Raw genomic sequence first — 21,176 nt, forward strand, 5'->3', positions numbered from 1 at the left:
TTTTTTTTCGCTGGTGCAGCATAAGCCTCGGGCTTCCTTGCACCATATAGCTAATAATAATAACAACTTTAAAATCGAGTGAAATTCCCCTCTTCAATTATAAAAGCCAGAAATATCTTTGAAACCATTGCGATTAGCAGTGCTTTCAGCGTAATGAATAATATTGTATAAATGAATGAATAATGTTGACAATTAAACACATTGCAGATTATGTTGACCATGCATCTAAATGGAAAACCACTGCTTCAATTTGATCTGGATCGTTATATCAAATCACTCATTCCTCTGTAATCTTGGCTCAGCTATTCAGCGAAGCAAAAGATCGACAACAAATATTAATCAAGAAGTAAATTGTATATGGCAATTTTTAGAATAATTTTTTCTTAAATGTTTGTATAATAATTTTTTTATGTAATCTGTGATTATTGTGTACCTTTTCTAGAAGAGTTTGTTTTTTATATAATATTTGTTTTTATATTGTAGAATGTTCTGTGATATGGGAAATATTTCGTGTTATATTTTATTCGCAATATTAAAATTTTATCATGAAAAAAAAAATGTATCCATTATATTTCCCTAGTTGTTTAAAAAAAAAAGAGACGAATAAAAAAGTGGCGCGTGTACCAAGCACGTGCATTAGATGGTTTTATGTGACTCCTTCGTGTTTCTTTTAGGTATTTTGATTTGGATATTGATTACGAAATAGAGCTTTTGTATTGTAAATATTTTATTGAACATTTGCAAATTTTTATAATTTCTCGATGACAAGATAGAATAGATTTATGATAACTAAAGTAACTGATGTGTACCTGCGGTTGCAACGTATCTAAATATCTAGAAAACAGCATCGATTGAAGTACCTTGTAGTTGAAACGTCGACTGAAGTACCTTGTAGTTGAAACGACATATGCAGCTGTTCGGGGCACCTAACAATTGATTCTTACGAAAATGCGAGACGAAAAAATAAATTGTTGACAAATATTTGTATTGTTGCAGTCATACTTCAGGAAGTATGATTGTGATGTTATACTATTAAAAATTTCTAAAAAGTTAGAACTCGAGATACTATCGTATCCAGGTATCATCGTAAAGAGGGGCGGGGCATGATGACCAGACCAACTCGAGAAATCATACTGGTCACGAAAAATGTGTCACACGTTCTAATCACACTACTAGTGGGAAACGCCTCTGGTGGAAGCCTGCCGCGGATGACGTCATCTGCGGAAGGAATCTCCAAGGATGTTTCACATCAAAAAGGCAGCAAAACTGCGAGCCCATTGTTAAAATACTCACAGCACACCACTGGATAAGGGGATGGATTGTCTCCTTGTATAAGGCAATGGTCAGGCTACACCTTGAGTACTGCATCAAAGGGGGTAGAGGGGTGCCCCCTCTATCCCCTTTAACTTCTGAATTCCTGGTGTAGAAGTTTCTATCATTCACCTTCTTTATCGTAACCTAAACTCCATCATTTACACTATCTCCCTGCACTCCTTTCCAACCAAAATGTAAGATTTTTTCTTTTTTCAGGGCCCTAACTAGCAAGCTGAGGCAACAAGCACCTGGTATGGTAATTGAAGATCAGTGGTGTTCCACAGACCCATGGGCTGAGGCTGACATGAACCCACTTCTTAAATGTGCCGTCTCTTTCAGAGGTTGGCTGTCATCTTTGAAATGGACATACATGAGGTAGAAGCCTTAAGCAAACCCTCATTACTCTGATCAAACCACTCTCTGAGGTTTGCCAACCAAGATTTCCTTCTTTTTCCATTGATCTTGCAATGGATTATCATTTCCAACATCTTATATTTGCCATTCCTCTTTATATGTCCTAAATATTTTAGTTTCCTCTCCTTAATGGTCTTAGTTATTTCTGTCTTTTTCTTCATTCTCATGATCTCATCATTCTTTTTCTTATCAATCCATGACACTCTTAATATTCATCTGTAGCACCACATCTCAAAAGCATTTAACTTATTCTGGGTTTTCTTTGTCAGTGTCCAGGCCTCAGCTTCATAAAGGAGCACAGAAAAAAAATAACATCTCAGTATTCTTGTTCTTAAAGGAAGCATAAGATCACTGAGACATAGAAGATTCTTTATTTTAAGGAAGGCAGCACGCGCTTGTTCAATTCTTGAGTGAACCTCAATAGAATGGGCTCAGTCCTCGCTCAGCATACAGTCCAGATAACAATAACTTTTAACCCTTTCAATTTCTTCTTCATTATTAATTGTAATTTTTGTTCGTATTTCTTTCTTACTGATCACCATGAACTTTGTTTTCTTGATGTTTAACTTCAGACCAAAATCTTCACTTGTTCTATTTACTCTATCCACTAATGATTGTAAATCAAGCTCCAAACTGGCTAGCAAAATAGTGTCATCTGAATACCTGATCATGTTTAGCATATTGCCATTAATCTTTATCCCTTTTGTACATCCCTCTGTAACTTCTTTAAAAATTTCTTAAGCATACATGTTGAATAATATAGGTAATAAAATACAACCTTGACGACTTCCTCTTTTAATTTCAATATTTTCCGACTTTTCTCCCTCTATGCATACTTTTGCTGATTGTTCCCTATACAAATTCTGATGTCCTTGCCATCAATTCCAACCTTCTTTTTTTTTGATTTGGTAGTTGTTGGCGCATCGGCTTCTCTGGCCATATTGCACCTCCCAAGGTTTTTGCAGTACTTTGATCCAAGCCCGAGGCAGGAATCGAACCCGCGACCTTTGGGTTGCCGGGCAGGTACTTTACCCACTTGGCTAGCCCGGTCGGCTCCAATCTTCTCTAGAGTTTTGAACAATCTGTCATGTCTTACATGATCAAAGGATTTCTCATAATCCAAGAAGCAGATGAATGCCTCTTGGTTCACATCTCGACATCTTTCTACTACAGTGCATGCTGCAGACAAAGCTTCCCTAGTACCCTGTCCTTGCCCGAAGCCAAATTGAGAATCACTAAGTATATCCTCATCTTTTTAAAATTCAATTGTGTTTCAATTCAAATCCTTAGAAGAATCTTCAATGCATGGGTCATCAAACTAATTGTTCTAAATTGATAACATCTATTTGCATTTGCGCATTTCGGAATGAGTATAAATGCCGATCTCAACCATTCTCTGGGAATTTCTCCAGTGTCATAAACCATTTTGAGCAGATCAACTAACACATCCACCTTAATTATCTTTAAAAGTTCTGTTAGAATTTCATCAGGGACACTAGTCTTTTTGGATTTAGCATATTTAATCACTAAGATCACTTTTTCCTCCATGATACTCGGTACTGCCACATTTTCTGCACCTGTCAAACTTTTCATTTCTGTTGTGATCAAACAAATCTTTGATATATTCTTGCCAACATTCAAGTCTTTCTTCAACTGAAACTGCAATTAATCCATTCTTCTTTTTTTTAGAATTCCACTACCAGTTCTGTAGTGCAGTCCTAATGTCTCCTTCAAGATATTATGCTTGTTGAATTGGTCAAGTAGGGATTCCAGTTTCACAATTTCTTCACATTTGGACCTCATTCAGTTTTCCTTTGCTTCTTTATTTTCTTCCTGATTTCCGTTCTTATTTTTTTTTTTGTATTTTGCTGGGTTGTTTTTGTTCTGTTTTCTCTTTTCCATTAGCTCCAGTATATCACTTGTTATTCACTTCTGTTTTGCTTTTAAAGGTTCATTTTTCAGAGGGCCAACCGGGCTAGCCGAGTGGGTAAAGTACCTGCCCGGCAACCCAAAGGTCGCGGGTTCGATTCCCGCCTCGGGCTTGGATCAAAGTACTGCAAAAACCTTGGGAGGTGCAATATGGCCACAGAAGCCGATGCGCCAACAACTACCAAATCAAAAAAAAAAAAAAAAAAAAAAACTTTTCAGATGATTATCTACCACTTTAAGCACAGCCTCTTTAATTGATCTCCATATATCATTTATATATGGAGATCTGCTGCAAAGCTATACTCTAATATACTAAAGAATAAACTTAATAAATACAGTGAACAATTCTTAGAAGAAGAACAATGTGGGTTCAGAAAAGGGGAGAAGCACAATAGATGCCATTTTAGAACAAATTTTGCGCAATAGAACAAATTTTGGAGAAAAGAAGAGAATTCAATCTACCAACATTTCTGCTGTTTATTGATTATGAAAAAGCACATGACAATGTAAACCAGGAAAAACTTTGGCAGATTCTAAGTGAAGAAAATATCCCAACCCAACTCCAGAAAGCAATGCAAAGCCTATATAAAAACTCAAACGTCTGTATAAAATATTCTAATGGCCCACTATCAGACCCAATTGACACCAATAAAGGAGTCAAACAAGAATGTGGACTATCACCAAATTTATTTAATATCTACATAAATAAAATTATTAAAGAATGGAAACAAACAATTAACAACGGAATACAGTTGAACAACTGGAATAAAATCGAAACTATATTATATGCTGATAATCAAGTTATAATTGCAAAATCCGAAGATGAACTACAGATAGCAGCAAATGAATTGAATAAAATAGGTAAAAAGTACAAGATGAAAATCTCCACCTCAAAAACAAAATCAATGGGATTATGTGGAAAAAACATGCACAGAGTCAAAATTGTTATTGATAATAAAATAATAGAACAAATATCTGACTTCACCTATCTGGGAAATTTAATATCAAATGAAGGGAAAGACATCCACACTAAACTACAAAAATATAATAAAATGAATGGAATGATTAAACACCACTTTGGAAAACAAATGACAACTGAAACAAAATTACGACTGCACAACATCACTTCAAAACCAGCCCCCTTCTACAGCTGTGAGACTTGGGTCATAAATAAGAAAGATGCACACAAACTAGAAGCAGCACAAATGAGATTTTTAAGACTATTATTAGGCTTTACAGGACTAGACCACCAAAGAAATTTAGATATCCATGAGAAATTAAAAGTAGGTAACATAGTAAATGGCATAAAAAGGTATCAGGAAAAATGGATCAGCCACACAGAAAGAATGAACCCAGACCAGATCCCAAAATTAGCCTTTAACTACAAATCTACAGGCAAGAGAGATGTTGGTCGACCAAGACAACGATGGCGAGATCAAGACCACCTCCAAGAGCTACAATGGAATTGGTCTTAAAAGACCTAAGCCAGACCAAGTTCATGATGATGATAATATCATTTATATCTTCTGGGAGGATATAATTCAGTTCATTCTCCAAAGTGTCTTCAATCTTATTTTTAATATCTTTTTGTTCTCTAACTTTTGGAGGTCAATCTGTTGCTTACCCTCTTTCTTTTTTATAAGTTTCAGCTTCACTTTTAAGTTCACCAATTAATGGATTATGGGCAGAGCCTATATCAGTGCCTGGATATGTTCTTATATGCTTCATGCAATTTTTGAAGCAATGGTTGATCAAAATACAATGAAGTTCTCTTTATTACCTGCAGTTCAACCATTTAAAATTGCACCAATAACATTTAATCAGTATCGATACAACCAATCTCTGGGTAATGTCATATGCAAGGTATTAACACACCAAAAGTGATTATTAATTGTATACGGGATGGATATAATAAATATATAAAGGGGTTGGAAGGAAGTAAGAAGCAATTATAACAGCTTTTGAATTTCTTCTCCTTTATTCATAATTTCTGCATTTTTTAATTAACAATATTAGTATAATGACAATCCACTTGCATTTTATCACCTGTTGTTATAGCAGACCTTTACTGTATTTAAGATTCTATTACCTAATTATATCAGATAGTAAGGGTTTTCTACCCTTTCTGAAGAATATAATTTGAAAAATTTTAGAACTATAAAAGCATTACAATACATTCTTAGCAGCTGCATTCTAGCAGTGCCACTCAAATTACTATTACAATTTGAAATAACAATAAAGAAATAATATTCAATGCAACAATCTAAATGAGAAAATAATATAAAGTTGTGTTACCTCTTGGATGGCGACTTCCAATTCCACTAGCAAAACAAGTAATTCCAGGTTGTACCTCCTCTTCTGGTAAACAAATGGCATCTACATTTTCATTAAATAATAGAGCTTTCTTCAATCGTATCAAAGCCAAGTCATAATCTCTGAGGAACTTGGATCGAAACTTTGAAGAATGAGGATGAAAGACTATTCTAAACACTTCATAGTTAGTTAACTCATTTCCGGATTTTTCTGGATCAGCAATAGTAGTTCGGACATAAAAATCAGTTTCATTATAAGAATTACTGCTGAAAATGTTAAAAAAATATATAGTGGGTTACATAAATAATATAGAATATCAAGGATAAATCTGACAATGCCACCTACTTTAATAAATTTAAAGATAATTATGGTTATGGTACTTATTAACCAATCTTTTCCTCTTTAATATCATATGAGGTTTGATCAGAAACTTCCAGTACTGACTTTATTTAATAAAATAAATACACAGTAACCTCCAGTTATAGCATTCTCGAAGAGACTGGCCCCAAAGAGCACTATAAGTAGGACCCCCCCTACTTATAGTGCTTAAATATACTGCTTATATATTTAAGTAGGACTCCTACTTATAGTGCTTAAATATACTACTTATATATTTAAGTAGGACCCCTACTTAAATATATAACCCTATTTTTTTGAGCGTATTTTTCATTATATAATAAATATAATAAATATAATATATAAAGGACTTCCTAATTCATTTCACAAATATACTTGGTCTCGATTCCAATCTCAACGATGTCCATTTCCACTTGCAGTCTTCCAAACCCCATGTACTTTTCTGACTGAATCTCAGTTATCAGTTGATTCAACTACTGCTCATCTCAGATGTCCAAATTATTTGCTGTATGATTCCTTTTGCCTCAAAGGTGGTACTTGTGCATATGTCCGTCTGATATTCCCTGTCAGACACTTGGCAATTTGGAATCTCCTCTCTTTGATCTTCTCTGGCTTAAAATCTCTCTACCTCATTGTGTCAAATTCATCTGTTGTCTCTACCGTTCTCCCAACTCCACTAATCACTTGGAGCTCTTTGACTTCCTCTCTTTGCAACTTGACTTTCTCCAGTCCAACTTTCCTAACAGTGAGGTAATTTTCCTTGGTGATTTTAACGTTCACAACTCCAGCTGGCTTCCGTTTTCTAGTTACACCGACCCAGCAGGTCGAGATGCTGAGGCTTTTGCAATTACTAATGACCTAGCACAGATTGTTCATTTACCTACAAGAATACCGGACAATCCTAATCATACAGCCAATACGCTTGATCTTTTTCTCACAAACAACCCTTCTAAGTACACGGTCGAAGTGAGAGGTCCTTTAGGCACTTCAGATCACAACTTGGTGATTGTCTCTTCTCCAATGGAACCTCTATCTCATGGCTATTCCCAACCTCGTATTGTTTGGCATTACAAGAATGCAAAATGGGATGACCTGCGAGACTTCTTTTCTTCTTTTCCTTGGTCTGATTACTGTTTCAAAACTTCTGATGTCAACGTTTGCTCAGAGCGTGTCAGTGAAATTATTCTTGCAGGAATGGAATCCTTTATCCCACACTCCACTTTAAAATCTCGTCCTTTATCTAAACCTTGGTTCTCCAACAAATGTGATAAGGCTGTTCAAGAGAAGAATGTTGCATATCGTAATTGGCTTGTTTCTAATTCTTCAGTTTCATTTTCTGCCTACATCAAAGCTCGCAACAATTGTAAAGCAGTTATCAATCAGTCCAAACTAGAGTTTGAACAGGCTAAGAGTAGAAAACTTGCTTCTTGCCCTAATGGTAGCCGAGCATTCTGGTCTCTTGCCAAAGCTATTGGCCGCAACTTTTACTCATCTCTGCTCCCACCTCTGTCCAAACCAGATAATTCTGTTGTCACTTCAGCCAAGGATAAAGCTGACCTGCTAGCATCCCATTTTTCTTCCAGCTCATGTATTAATGATCTTGGTAAAACACCTCCCACCATTCGTAACACGCTCCATTCAATGCCTTCTGTGGTCTTCCGTCAAAAGGATATCAGAAGGATTTTGATGAATCTTGATGCTAAGAAAGCTCCAGGTCCTGATGGTATTTCTCCACTTGTTCTCAAAACCTGTGCTCCTGAACTTACTCCTATTCTTTGCCGCCTTTTTTCACTTTCTTATTCCAAAGGTGCTTTTCCTTCTGCTTGAAAATTTGCTCATATCCAGCCAGTTCCTAAAAAAGGGTGACAAATCCCTCCCATCCAATTATCGTCCCATTGCAATTACTTCTACTCTTTCTAAAGTAATGGAGAAATCAATTAACCGGCAACTCTTAAACTACCTAGAAACCTTCCGTCTGGTCAACGATCACCAGTATGGATTCCGTCAGTGTCGATCCACTGGTGATATTCTGGCTTATGTTACCCATTTATGGACTAATTCAATGGAAAGGTTCAGTGAAACACAAGTAGTTGCTCTTGACATCTCAAAGGCTTTTGATCGTGTTTGGCATAAAGGTCTTCTAAACAAGCTTCCATCTTATGGTTTGCCAACTGTTTTTAGTAATTGGTTATCCAGTTTTCTCTCTGATCGCTCACTGAGGGTGATGGTAGATGGCTCTCTGTCTTCTAACTTCTCCACTAATGCCGGTGTCCCCCAAGGTTTAGTTCTTTCCCCCACTCTTTTCCTTTTGTATATCAATGACCTTCTTCCATTGACTGGAAATCCTATCCATAGTTTTGCCGATGATAGCACATTGCATTCAACTTTCCATTTTGAGAATCCTTGTCCTGCTCAATCAGCTTCAAGTTCTCGAAAATCTGCTGCCAATTCCTTAAATGCCGATCTTCAGGTAATTCTCCAGTGGGGCAAAGACAACTTAGTTGATTTCAACCCTTCTAAAACTCAGTCTCGTCTTATATCTCGCAAAAAGGATTCTTCTGCTCCTATGCTTATCTTTAGTGACACTCCGATTTCTAGGCAAAATGATATATCTCTTTTGGGGATTACCCTGACTTCTAATCTCTCTTGGCACAAGCACATTACAAATATTGCTTCCTCTGCATCTAAAAAACTTGGTTTTCTCTTTCGCTCTCGGCGTTACTTTTCTTCCAAACAGCTGCTCACTCTGTATAAATCGCAAATCCGCCCTGCCATGGAATATTGTTCCCACATCTGGGGTGGTGCCCCCAAAAGCTCTCTCAGGCTTCTTGATTCCATTCAGAAGAGGGCAGTTAGGTTAATTAATGATTCATCTCTAACAGAATCTCTCCACTCGCTTTCTCATAGACGTACTGTTTCTGCTGCATGCCTCTTCATCCATTTACTGTCCAGCTTCAAACCCACAGAACCAACTTTTCATCTTCCTCATTTATTCATTCAACTGCCATTTTCTGGAACAACCTTCCTTCATACGTATTTCCTGAAAATTACGATCTACAGAAGTTCAAGTCCAATGTCAACAAATATCTTCTTTCGTCTTTTCAACCTCCAACCCAAGCACGGTACTAAGTACTATAGGTTCCAATACCTCTCGTGTTTGGGGTTCTCATAAAAAAAAAAAAAAAAAAAAAATAGATAACATTGGGTTTTTTTAGCCTTTATTGTAGGGTTTATGAAGCAATTATCTATGTGGAAGTTGAAAACCTGTTGAAGGTGCAGGTTAGATTATGTATAAGTTAAGTGCAAATGCATCATTAATACACAGCCAATTCTAAATGCCATGAGGCATTAGCCCTTAATGCACTATACTCTTAATACATCATACACCATCAGGCATCTCTCGTATTGTGGAGTTATACTTCATAACTGTTTTGTCATCGTTGCATCACTTGGGTACCTACCCACCCACCGAAGAAGGGCCAAATAGCCCTGAAACTTGGGTACCTACCCACTCACTGAAGAAGGGCCAAATAGCCCTGAAACAGTGCCGCCAGGGGGAGCCTGATGATGTCCGGAGTTTCCAAGAATAGGTAACAACAGCCTTCTCCACTGGGGAAGCGTTGCCTATTCGAGGAGTTTATGAGTTTTTGAGTGGTGTGAGTTGAAGGAGTTATTGTCCCTTTCATTCTTCTACACCGTTTCTTTTCCTCTTCCACTCTTACTATAACTTTCCCTCTACTTTTTGCTTTTCTAAGTCTAATAGGCACAAGTGGATATTCGAGTAGATATTCACATACATACATAAATAGCCCTGAAACGGCACCAGGGGGAGCCTGATGATGTCCGGAATTTCCAAGAATAGGTAAAAACAGTCTTCCCCACTGGGGAAGCATTGCCCTATTCCAGGAGTTTATGAGTGGTGTGAGTTGAAGGAGTTACTGTCCCCTTCATTCTTCTACACTCTTTCTTTTCCTCTTCCACTCCTATTATTACTTTACCTCTACTTTTTTGCTTTTCTAAGTCTAATAGGGACAACTGGATAGTTAAGTTATTATCCCACACATATACAAAATAGCCTTGAAACGGTGCCATCTGGGTGGTGGTATCTACGGAGAATAAGTAACATTAGTCTTCTCCTTAGGTGAAGAGTTACCAAATACTGAAGAATGGCCAAATAGCCCTGAAATGGTGCCGTCTGGGTGGTGGTATCCACTGAGAATAAGTAACATTAGTCTTCTCCTTTAGATCAAGCGTTACTTATTCAAAGTAGTGCAATATCATGGCAACTCGTTGTGAAGGTATTCACAATATGAAATATATATAACTTATAAATATATAACTTATAAAATATATAACTTATAAATATGCAAATATATAACTTAAAACGATGCCACCTTTGCAAATATTTTGCTAATTTAGAATTGGCTGTGTATTAATGATGCATTTGCACTTAACTTATACATAGTTGAGACTTTCCCGCAGCCTGAGGCACTGGCCCTAAACGCACTATAGGTGCAGGTTATTAAAAGGATTTTAATAAACCTGATAAATGTAGTATTAACACACAAATAATAATCATAATGCTGCTTAATTAAATTTATTATTGGCATTTTGAACAGATGCATACACAAAAGACACAAGGAAAATGGATGAATAACATTGAATTACCAAAAAAAAAAAAAAAAAAAAAAAAAACGAGGTGAGGCCGCCAAGAATTTAGTCTCCACCATTCCTTTCCCAAGACTAAAAATCAAGACAAAGAAGGCTATATCTGGGTTTATTCCTTCTTGGGAACTAAAAAGAAAATGATATAATTTAAAATGCAAAGAATGTGTTTTCCCATTAAAATGTGAGAATATGTTTAAATGGGAAAAGCTCCAGCCATTTAAAGATGCATAGAACTGACCATGGGACTAAAAGAAAACAGTATATAATCTTCTATTTATATATAATAAATTACCATTAATGGTAGTTTACTATATGTAAATAGAAGATTAATGAAAAAAAAACATTTCATGCAGATGGAGAGTTGAGTTACATTTTTGGAGTATCAGGCAGTCCTATTTTTATACAGAATCAAGAAGAACCATTAAATAATCTGACTTCTCATTTTTAAGATAGAGGTGAGGTCATTTAGCTTATTTTAGTTAACTCAGAATCTGCTCAATGAGCAATAGTTGTACAACATAAAATCTGTTCTCTTATAACTACTGCTGAAATAAGCAAACAAAATACTGCATGATACAAAAATTAATACAGAATGATACTGACCACTTAGTTACATGTAAAACAAAAAAAAAAAAAAAAGTTCAAAAACTGACTACAGGGTATGTTTGGCACAGCAAGAAGACACAGCACAATTTATTTGGCCTGGTTAATAGTATTAGTAGTGGCAAATGATGCAAGGAAGCAAGCATATACAGCATCAGCCAAAAAACAAAAAAGCTACCTGCCTCATTTATCCATTCCCCGTAATAATTTACTAATTCTTCCTTATATTTATTCAAAATACCCATCTCCACAACAAACAGTGGTAGTTCATTCCAACAATCAATTATGCTCTAGCTGAAAGCAAATGTTTGCACATCTTGTAGTCATCCTTTGTCAATTTATGTGTACGTCCTCTAGTGTGTGTTTAGAAAGAGAAAATACCAGCAGCATTTAGTTTACTCAATCCACTTAAAGCCTTAAATACTTCAATTAACTGTTTTTGCAGGTTCCTTGTTTCCAATAGATACCAACCGGTTCACACCACCTTATATTGAGGCTCTATACCTGTATGCAGTACTTAAATGCAGTTTTACCATTGCCTTATACCATGGGATAATCACCTCCTTGCCCCTGTTGGCAAAAGTCTCTTTATTAAGAAGCAACAGAATATAAGGCAGTGCAGTGTACCCAGTTAAAGTGGGTGCCAAATGTAATGGTAAGTCAGTTTGGTGTGACAAGCACTGGAATGAGGATGGAGAGTAAGAATTTTGGAGGAAGACTGTTAATTTATAGGCAGCTCTATTTTTATATAGAATCAAGTAGGATCATTAAGTAATCTGACTTCTCTCTTTTAGACAGAGGTGAGGTCATTTAGCTTATTTTAGTTAACTCAGAATCTGCATTATAGTAGTATGAGGAAACTACAGGTTCTGAAGTTAAATTACTCAATATGATAGTCACCTGTGTTGCAAATGTGCTGGAAGCATGGTACAGCTTGGTGAACTGTTGGCTCAATAAATCCCATCCTGAGACAGCCCTATAACCAGAAGTCACTTGGATTAAAGTAGGGAGAATGTATTCTGTTGTATATTCAAGTATTGGAAAAATGTTGGGAAATAATGTGGTCATCTTCAAATATGGAACAAAACAACTAGTTTACTGGCCAAGTTGTTGTTATTTGGTTTTTAGGAGCATTAGCAACTAAGGCCATATTGCTCCGGGGATATGCGGTGGTCATTCCCTGACCTTTCCGCATCCTCCGTATTTGGTGGTCACAGGCTCGAACCCTGGTCTAATCAAGAAGCATGTGCTACGCACTGCTGCTCACCTGGCTACGGAAGCGCCTTACTGGCCAAGTAATATATGGTGGGCTCTATCCTGCATAAAACAGTTGTGTGCAATCCTCTTTCTCTTGAAGGACAGAAATCACAGTGTCAGAGAAGATTATAGTAATAACGTTTACCTGAAACACAATGCATTTCGGGAACTTCCTTGAACTGCTTGAATTGAAGGAGAGCCTTGAACTGGACTGTCCTTTTTCCTTGAAGTGCAGTCCAATAACAAAATCTGCTGTGAATCCACATCGAAAACATAATGGGTATTGGAGAGGAACTTCATTAATAAGAATAGATTTATTGCTGCTTAGCCAAAAATGAGCTTCATCAGTCAGAACTCCAAGATTAGATATCAACCACCTCCTTCATAGCCAGAAAATGTAGAGTGAAGTCAGTACATATTGGGAATCATACAGAGTTAGCTTTGCAGTGATACAATTAGATGTCCACAGCACATCTAATTGTTGTATCACTCCTCTGACACTAGTAGATGAGTGTGCATTTAATGAAGTACCATCATTTCTATACTCTGTTGCTGTAACTGACAACAGTGAATTGAGTGACGTTCTATGCCAGGAGCTACAGCCAAAGCAGTTTGAATTAAAGATCATAAAATTATGAATCCTCAGAATTGGGCTATGATTCTTCATACAACAATATAGCACATCAAGATACAGTTAACCTGCTGTAATTCAGTCATTAAAAGGATAGAACTTATACACTAAATCCTGGAGCCTTTTGCTCAGCGTGGACAAATATCTAGTTCAAATATAATAAAAGCAACTTCTGATCTAACCAGAAATGCCAAATCTCAAGTAAAATCAGCATTTCAACTTAATATAATCCTACACTTGACAATTATTTTGAAAATAAGTAGCACAGAAGGCAGAAAGGTTTATTATGGTGATAAGTGGGAAGACTTGGATGATGTTACAATTCATGCATATAAAGGGCTGCCATTATTAGCTGGTGTTTGTAAATCATATGGAAAATCTATTAAAAGTCTGTAGATGAATACTTAGTGTCCAAGGACACTAAGTATTAACTTTCAAAATCGCTATCTGAATTCAAATATATACCACGGAGCTTGGCAAGAACTATAAAGCTACTTATAGAAAATATTTTAGTGTAACAAATAAGTCAATAAAATAACTAAATATAAATGAAACTTAGCACTCACCAGAGCTACAAAAATCTTGGTCAACATGTTAATAAACTCTTACCCAAATTTTCCAAATTTTAACACTACCTTTACAGTCATCTGATTTAGATCTATACATTTCAAATGCAAAGAAACAAAAAATTAAAAAATATGCATTTCAGTCTTCTTGGGAAAATGGTTCTTTGGTAATATAGTAATAATAATAGAGGCATGTGATGCAAATAAGCAAGTGTATGAGCTAATGTAGCATCAGCCAAAAAAAAAATAATAATAATAAAAATAAATAAAAAATTCACACACCCATTCAGTCTAAAAGTTTGTTCAGTTCCTCCTTGAATTTATTTAAGCTATCAAACTTCCACAATGACAGATGGAAGTTTGTTCCAGCAATTAACCACCCGCTGGCTAAAGGCAAATTTCTGCACATCTATTCTACAACTGTCTTTCCTCAATTTGAATTTATGCCCCCTTAGGTTCATAATCTGAGCAGAAGAATCCCACCAGAATTCAGCATGCTCAACCCATTCAAGGCCTTATACACCTCAATCAGATCACCTTGCAGGTGCCTAGGCTCCAGCTGCTGCAAAGGTCAGCCTGTCTGCATTGTTCAGATAACTTCATATCTGACTGCACAATTACTCCCAGGTCTTTTTCATTTTCTACTACCCTAAGTGTAGTACCACATGGTTGGTACATTTCTCTGGGGTTACGTCTACCCATATGCAGTACTTTGCATTTATCGAGGTTAAACTTCAGTTGCCACTTCTCAGCCCATCTGTCCAAATTTTCTAGATCCTGTTGCAGTAGCACACTGCCATTACTGTCATTAACAACCCTGCCAACCTTTGTTTCATCTTCAAACTTCAACACTAAGCCTGATATACCTTCATCTATATCACCAATAAATATACAAAACAACAGTGGGCCTAACACCAAACCCTTGTGGGACTCCACTGATAACATTATTCCACGAAGAGCAGCATCCATTGGCGCCTCCGTAGCCAGGTGGGCAGGAGCAGCAGTGCATAGCACACGCTTCTTGATTAGAGTGGGGTTCGAGCCCATGAGCCACCAAATACGGAAGATACAGAAAGGTCAGGGAATGACCACCGCATATCCCTGGAGCAATATGGCCTTAGTTGCTAATGCTTCTAAAAACCCAATAACAACAACAGCAGCAGCTTCCATTGATTACCACCCTCTGTCTTCTCCCACTAAACCACCCTTTTATCTGTTGTAGCAACTTACCCTTAATACCATTCTGCTCCAATTTGTACAGTAGTTTTCCATGCACAACAGTGTAAAAAGCTTTCCTGAAATTCAATTACATGATATCAAAATTATTTTTGCATCCAGTTCCTTTGTAACTACATTATAGTATCCAATCAAATTTGTCAGACAAGATTTTCCATTAACAAACCCATGCTGTGTCTGAATTATTGCTGCAGTCTTGTCCAGTGGAGCCTGTAATACATCTTTAACCAGTGACTCCATTATTTTACCCAGAACAGAAGTTAAACTAACTGGTCTACAATTACTTGTGTCACCCTTCTATCCCCCCTTTTTTAATAGGGGATAGATTTGCACATTTCCAGTCCATGGGGACTTCCCCTGATTTCAAGGATGCTCTCATAATTAGGGCTAATGGTTTGCTTAGTTCCTTTGCCGCCTCCTTTAATATAACTGGATAGATCCCATACCCCCCCCCACGTGCATTTCTTATGTTTAACTTCAATAATTTCTCCTCCACTTTGCTCCACTTTGCACAAGTTTACTCAGATCAAATTTGATCTGAGTAAACTTGTACCAATTGTTACTGATGGTGCACCTTCCATTATAATAAAAACAAAGGCCTTATTGCTTACCTTAGAGGTGAAAGGATACCTAATTTTGTTGTTGTTGTTGTTATTTTGGTTTTTAAGAGCATTAGCAACTAAGGCCGTATTGCTCCAGGGATATGCGGTGGTCATTTCCTGATCTTTCCGCATCCTCTGTATTTGGTGATCACGGGCTCACGAAGCGTGTGCTATGCACTGCTGCTCTTGCCCACCTGGCTACGGAGGCACCACCTAATTTTGTGCATTATCACTGTTTGATTCATATTGAGGCTTTGTGTTCACGAATAAAAGATCAAAAAGAAATTATAGGATGTCATGAAGTCATTGTTAAAATCATTAACCATTTCATTGCTAAATCCCTAAATAAGTGACTTATAAAAATATTTTTTGAAGATATTCAAGCACCACATTCTGATCTTATTACCCATTAGATAGTATGAATCAGAGCTGTAATACTCAATATGTTCTACGTTGATAATAATATTAGTAAATTAATAAGAGGAGTTTACCTCAATATAGTACGTGGAACACTTCTGTATGATACCCTCCAGAAATTAAAACGGAAAAAACGAAAAAATCGACAACTTACCGGTACATTAAAGTAAAATATAAATAATTAAATAATTAAAGTAAAATATAAATAATTACATAAACAATTTAACACAATTCAAAATCAATTTAAAACAATTAAAATTCAAATTAACCCAATTAAAAGAATCTAAAGAAAATATTCAAAACGATTTTCCTTCCTGAAGCTGACAATGCTTTTCGACCGACTGTCGTGATCACAGGAATGAAAATTCATTCCTGTGATCACGACAGTCGGTCGAAAAGCATTGTCAGCTTCAGGAAGGAAAATCGTTTTGAATATTTTCTTTAGATTCTTTTAATTGGGTTAATTTGAATTTTAATTGTTTTAAATTGATTTTGAATTGTGTTATTTAATTATTTATATTTTACTTTAATTATTTAATTATTTATATTTTACTTTAATGTACCGGTAAGTTGTCGATTTTTTCGTTTTTTCCGTTTTAATTTCTGGAGGGTATCATACGGAAGTGTTCCACGTACTATATTGAGGTAAACTCCTCTTATTAATTTACTGATCTTATTACCCATACAGAGGTTTGTTGGCTCAGTCATGGAAAGGCACTCTCCAGAATTAGGGAGGTGTTTGAAGAAGTAAGAGGTTTTCTAATAGCAAGAAATAAAGAAAATCTTCTTAATAAAATTTTTACTGACAATTTCAAGATTACACTTTCATTCATGGTTGACATCTTCAGCCATTTAAATGAATTAAATTTGCAGCTACAAAGAAAAGATAAATTTGTGGCAGTTTTATGAGGAGATTAATGCATTTGAGAAAAAACTTCAAGTGTTTCAGAATCAAGTTTTAAAAGGAAATTTGCTTCATTTTCCTACTCTTAAAAAATGTCTGGAGGAAATTGCTGGGGATTGCCCATCGTTTGTAATGAATGTAATTAAAGACCTTAGTGACCAATTCCAAGAAAGATTTGAATACTTGAAAGAGCAACTCCCAAAATTTGAATTAACAATTACAGAAATTTTGAAATCATTAACTTGGAACAAATTTTCAATCAAAATGAAGTAGCAGTCGCTGAGTTAGAACTTATTGATATGCAGTCATCTTTAGCTCTGAAATGTCTTTTCCAACAAAATCCTATTTTAAAATTCTGGGGTTCTTCTGGCTACAAAAAATTTCCTTTGTTACAAAGCCAAGTGTTCAAAGTACTTTTTCATTAATGAACAATATCAAAAACAAAAAGAGGACAAGATTGTTGACATCACATTTGGAAGAAAATTTGCAATTATCTCTCCGTAATGGAGAAATTAATTTCAAAGGTTTGGCATCATCACTTCAAAGTCAAAGTTCACATTGATAAGGCAATAAATATTAGCACTCAATAATTTTAATTGAGAAATATAATTCTTGTATGCTTAATATATCTAAAAAAATTAATTAAATAAATGAATTTTTAATCTTTAAGCTAGAAAATTTATATTTTAATATATGGTGTTTGCAGGTATTGTAAACTGCAAAATCTTGCTCGCTTAAAGCAAAAGGTTAAGAACTCCTGCACTACAGGAATATATTTTACATTACACTGTCCTGGTTTGAATTTGTCCGCTTGTCCTAATGTTGCACAACATAATGTTCTTCTGTTGCACGGCTATCCCACAAACACAAAAAACAACAATATTTTTTGATATCCTTCCCTGCACACCAATAGCCTTAAGATCATTGCATATGTTCCAACCATAATCCTGGTATTTTCTAGCATGTAGAACCTTAGACATGCTTTCATAACTTTCTTTAAGTCCAACTGAATGAAACATAGAAACTGATGGAAATTCACTGCCATTATGAAGCAAAACTGCTTTTAAACTTAATTTTGAGGCATCTAGTTCTTTCAGAAGTCCAATAATGTCTTTGCAAAAATGCATACTGTCCTCTATAGCAGAATATTTTGAAAACTTTTCATTAAAAAGGCCTCGGGAGTCAGGAACTCGATGATTCATTTAAATGCACTAAACACTGACTTAAACAAAATAAAACAAAGCTTTAATATAAAATAAATCTGTACAATAAAATATAAACTGAGGTTAAAATAAAATAAAATAAAAGTGTAGTTAAAAGTGCTAAAAAGATTAAAACCACTATACAACAATAGCTTTCGGCAGCAGCAGCTGCCTTCATCAGCTGAAATGGTTACAGGTTATCCAAACAATATATATATATATATATATATATATATATATATATATATATATATATATATACCTTCCAGCAGGTCTGCAACACCCTGACACAGCATATGATCAGTATTAATTTCCCGTGCATTGGAACCGGAAGTGCTCGGGCACAAACATTCTAAACCGTTTATCCCTCCCTAAGTAAGAGACTCAAAGAACGGATGAATATGGCAGCCCTTATCACTGTTAATACTGTAGTGTTTGGACAAGCATATCCACAAGCTCTCCAGCTTCCGGCATTTCTGGTTCCAGAAACCACGAGCTCTATCAGCAACCACCCTTCTTTGGCTGAAATACTATGACCAGTCTTCTAAGCATGTTTGGCTATGGCTGAACCTCCTGTTGCAGCAGCATAGCATCAGTAGTGTGCTTAACAACCCTGCCAACCTTTGTATCGTCTGCAAACTTGGACATTAAGCTTGATATACCATCATCAATATCATTTATAAATACAGAAAACAATAATGGACCCAACACTGAACGACTCTACTAATAACATTAGTCCACGATGAGCAGTATCCATTGATTACCACTCTCTGTCTTCTGGTGCCACCGTAGCCGGGTGGGCAGGAGCAGCAGTGCATAGCACACACTTCTTGATTAGACCGGGGTTCGAGCCCATGACTACCAAATACGGAGGATGTGGAAAGGTCAGGGAATGACCACCGCATATCCCCGGAGCAATATGGCCTTAGTTACGAATGCTCCTAAAAACCAAATAACAACAACTCTGTCTTCTCCCCCTCAACCATCCCTTTATCCATAGCAGCAATTTGCCTCCAATGCTATACTGCTCCAATTTGTGCAGCAGTTTTCCATGTTCAACAGTATCAAAAGCCTTTATAAGATCCAAATATATAATATCAAAGTTATTCCCTGCATCCAGTTCTTTTGTGACTGCTTCATAGTATCCAATCAAATTGGTCAGGCAAGACTTTCCCTTAACAAAACCATGCTGTGTCCGAGCTATAACTGAAGTCTTGTCTAGATGATCCTGCAGTGCTTCTTTAATCAATTTGGTTTTTTTTTTTTTTTTTTTAGGAGCATTAGCAACTAAGGCCATATTGCTCCAAGAATATGCGGTGGTCATTCCATGACCTTTCCACATCGTCCGTATTTTGTGGTGAAGGGCTCGAACCCCGGTCTAATCCAGAAGCGTGTGCTACGCACTGCTACTCCTTCCCACCTGGCTCGGAGGCGCCTCTTCTTTAATCACTGCCTCCATTAATTTTCCTGGAACAGAAGTTAAACTCACAGGTCTATAATTACTTGTGTCAGCCTTTGATCCTCCTTTGTGAATTGGGGTCACATTTGCACATCTCCAATCCATGGGTACCTCCCCCTGAGTCCAAAGAAGCTCTCATAATTATAGCTAAGGGTTTGCTTACTTCCTTTGCTGCCTCCTTTAATATAACTGGATAGATTCCATCCACCCTGGGTGCCTTTTTTATGTTTATCCTCAACAATTTCTCCTCCACTTTCCTCTCACTTATTACAAAATCATCTAGCTCACTGCCAGAGTTTACTTCACCTCTGGCATTCCCCTTCCTGAATAACTCCTCATGTGTGAATGTAGATGCAAAATACTCATTTAGTTTGTTCGCCACCTGAGCAGCATCCTCAACTGTTGAACCATCAATATCCAGTGGACCAATCTGATTCATTCCTTTCCTTCTAGAGCTTACATAGGTAAAGAACTCTTTGCCAAGGATTTCTCATAATCTGCCTTTGCCTGCCTAATCTCCTTTGTGACTTGGTTACAGACCAGCTTATATCTATCATAGGCTTCCATGTCACCCATTAATTTATATGTATCCCATGCATTTTTCTTTGCTGCCATATGTCTCATTAGTTTATCTGACATCTATTTAGGCCTAAACCTTGAACAATATTTCTTAGTTGGTATGTAAAGCCTAGTAGCTTTCAAGATAAGTTCTTTGAATGCTTCCCATTTTGAATTTGCTATTGGTAACATCATCAGTTGGTCCCACTGTATAGAATTTAAATACTGTCTCAGACCATTGTAGTCGCCTTTACGGAGGCAATAACCCTTCCCTTCCCTTTACCCCTGATGGTAGTTACCTCTTTGAGTAAATCCCACTTCAGCACACTGTGATCACTGCCACCTAGTGGTTCCTTTATCTGCAAATTCTTAATGCATGAAGAATCACTACTGATAATCAGATCTAGAGTATTATTTCTCCCTCTAGTTGCCTCCCGAACATGCTGATGTAGAAAACAATCATCCAATAAATCCACAAAAGCCTTGCTAGTGTGTGAGTGACCAACCCACAAATTCCAGTTAATATCTGGGAAATTAAAATCCCCCATTATAAGACTCTCTGATTTACTGGCCCACTCTATTTCCCTGTACAGTTTCTTATTATACTCATCAGAGTCATTAAGCCTATAGCACACTCCTACTCTCAACTTTGATCTCCCAATGCTTATGTCACACCAAACTGACTCGACACTGCACTGTCCAGCGATGTCAACTGGCTTCACTTCCTTGGATTTTATGTGTTTCTT

The 21,176-nt window shown here is 36.5% G+C and overlaps 1 protein-coding gene across 1 annotated transcript in view; it reads right to left on the reverse strand.

Annotated features, from left to right (window-relative positions):
* LOC150084411 (uncharacterized) overlaps positions 1-21,176 on the reverse strand; it is a 646,726-nt gene that overhangs the window by 51,599 nt on the left and 573,951 nt on the right. The window contains exon 17 of the mRNA XM_090376219.1: positions 5,953-6,236. Within this exon, the coding sequence (XP_090232345.1) occupies positions 5,953-6,236 (284 nt within the window). The remainder of the gene's footprint in view (positions 1-5,952; positions 6,237-21,176) is intronic.

This window comes from Mastigoproctus giganteus, chromosome 6 (assembly GCF_048544385.1).
Source record: "Mastigoproctus giganteus isolate SK-2022 chromosome 6, ASM4854438v1, whole genome shotgun sequence".
Classification (NCBI taxonomy): Eukaryota; Metazoa; Arthropoda; class Arachnida; order Uropygi; family Thelyphonidae; genus Mastigoproctus; species Mastigoproctus giganteus.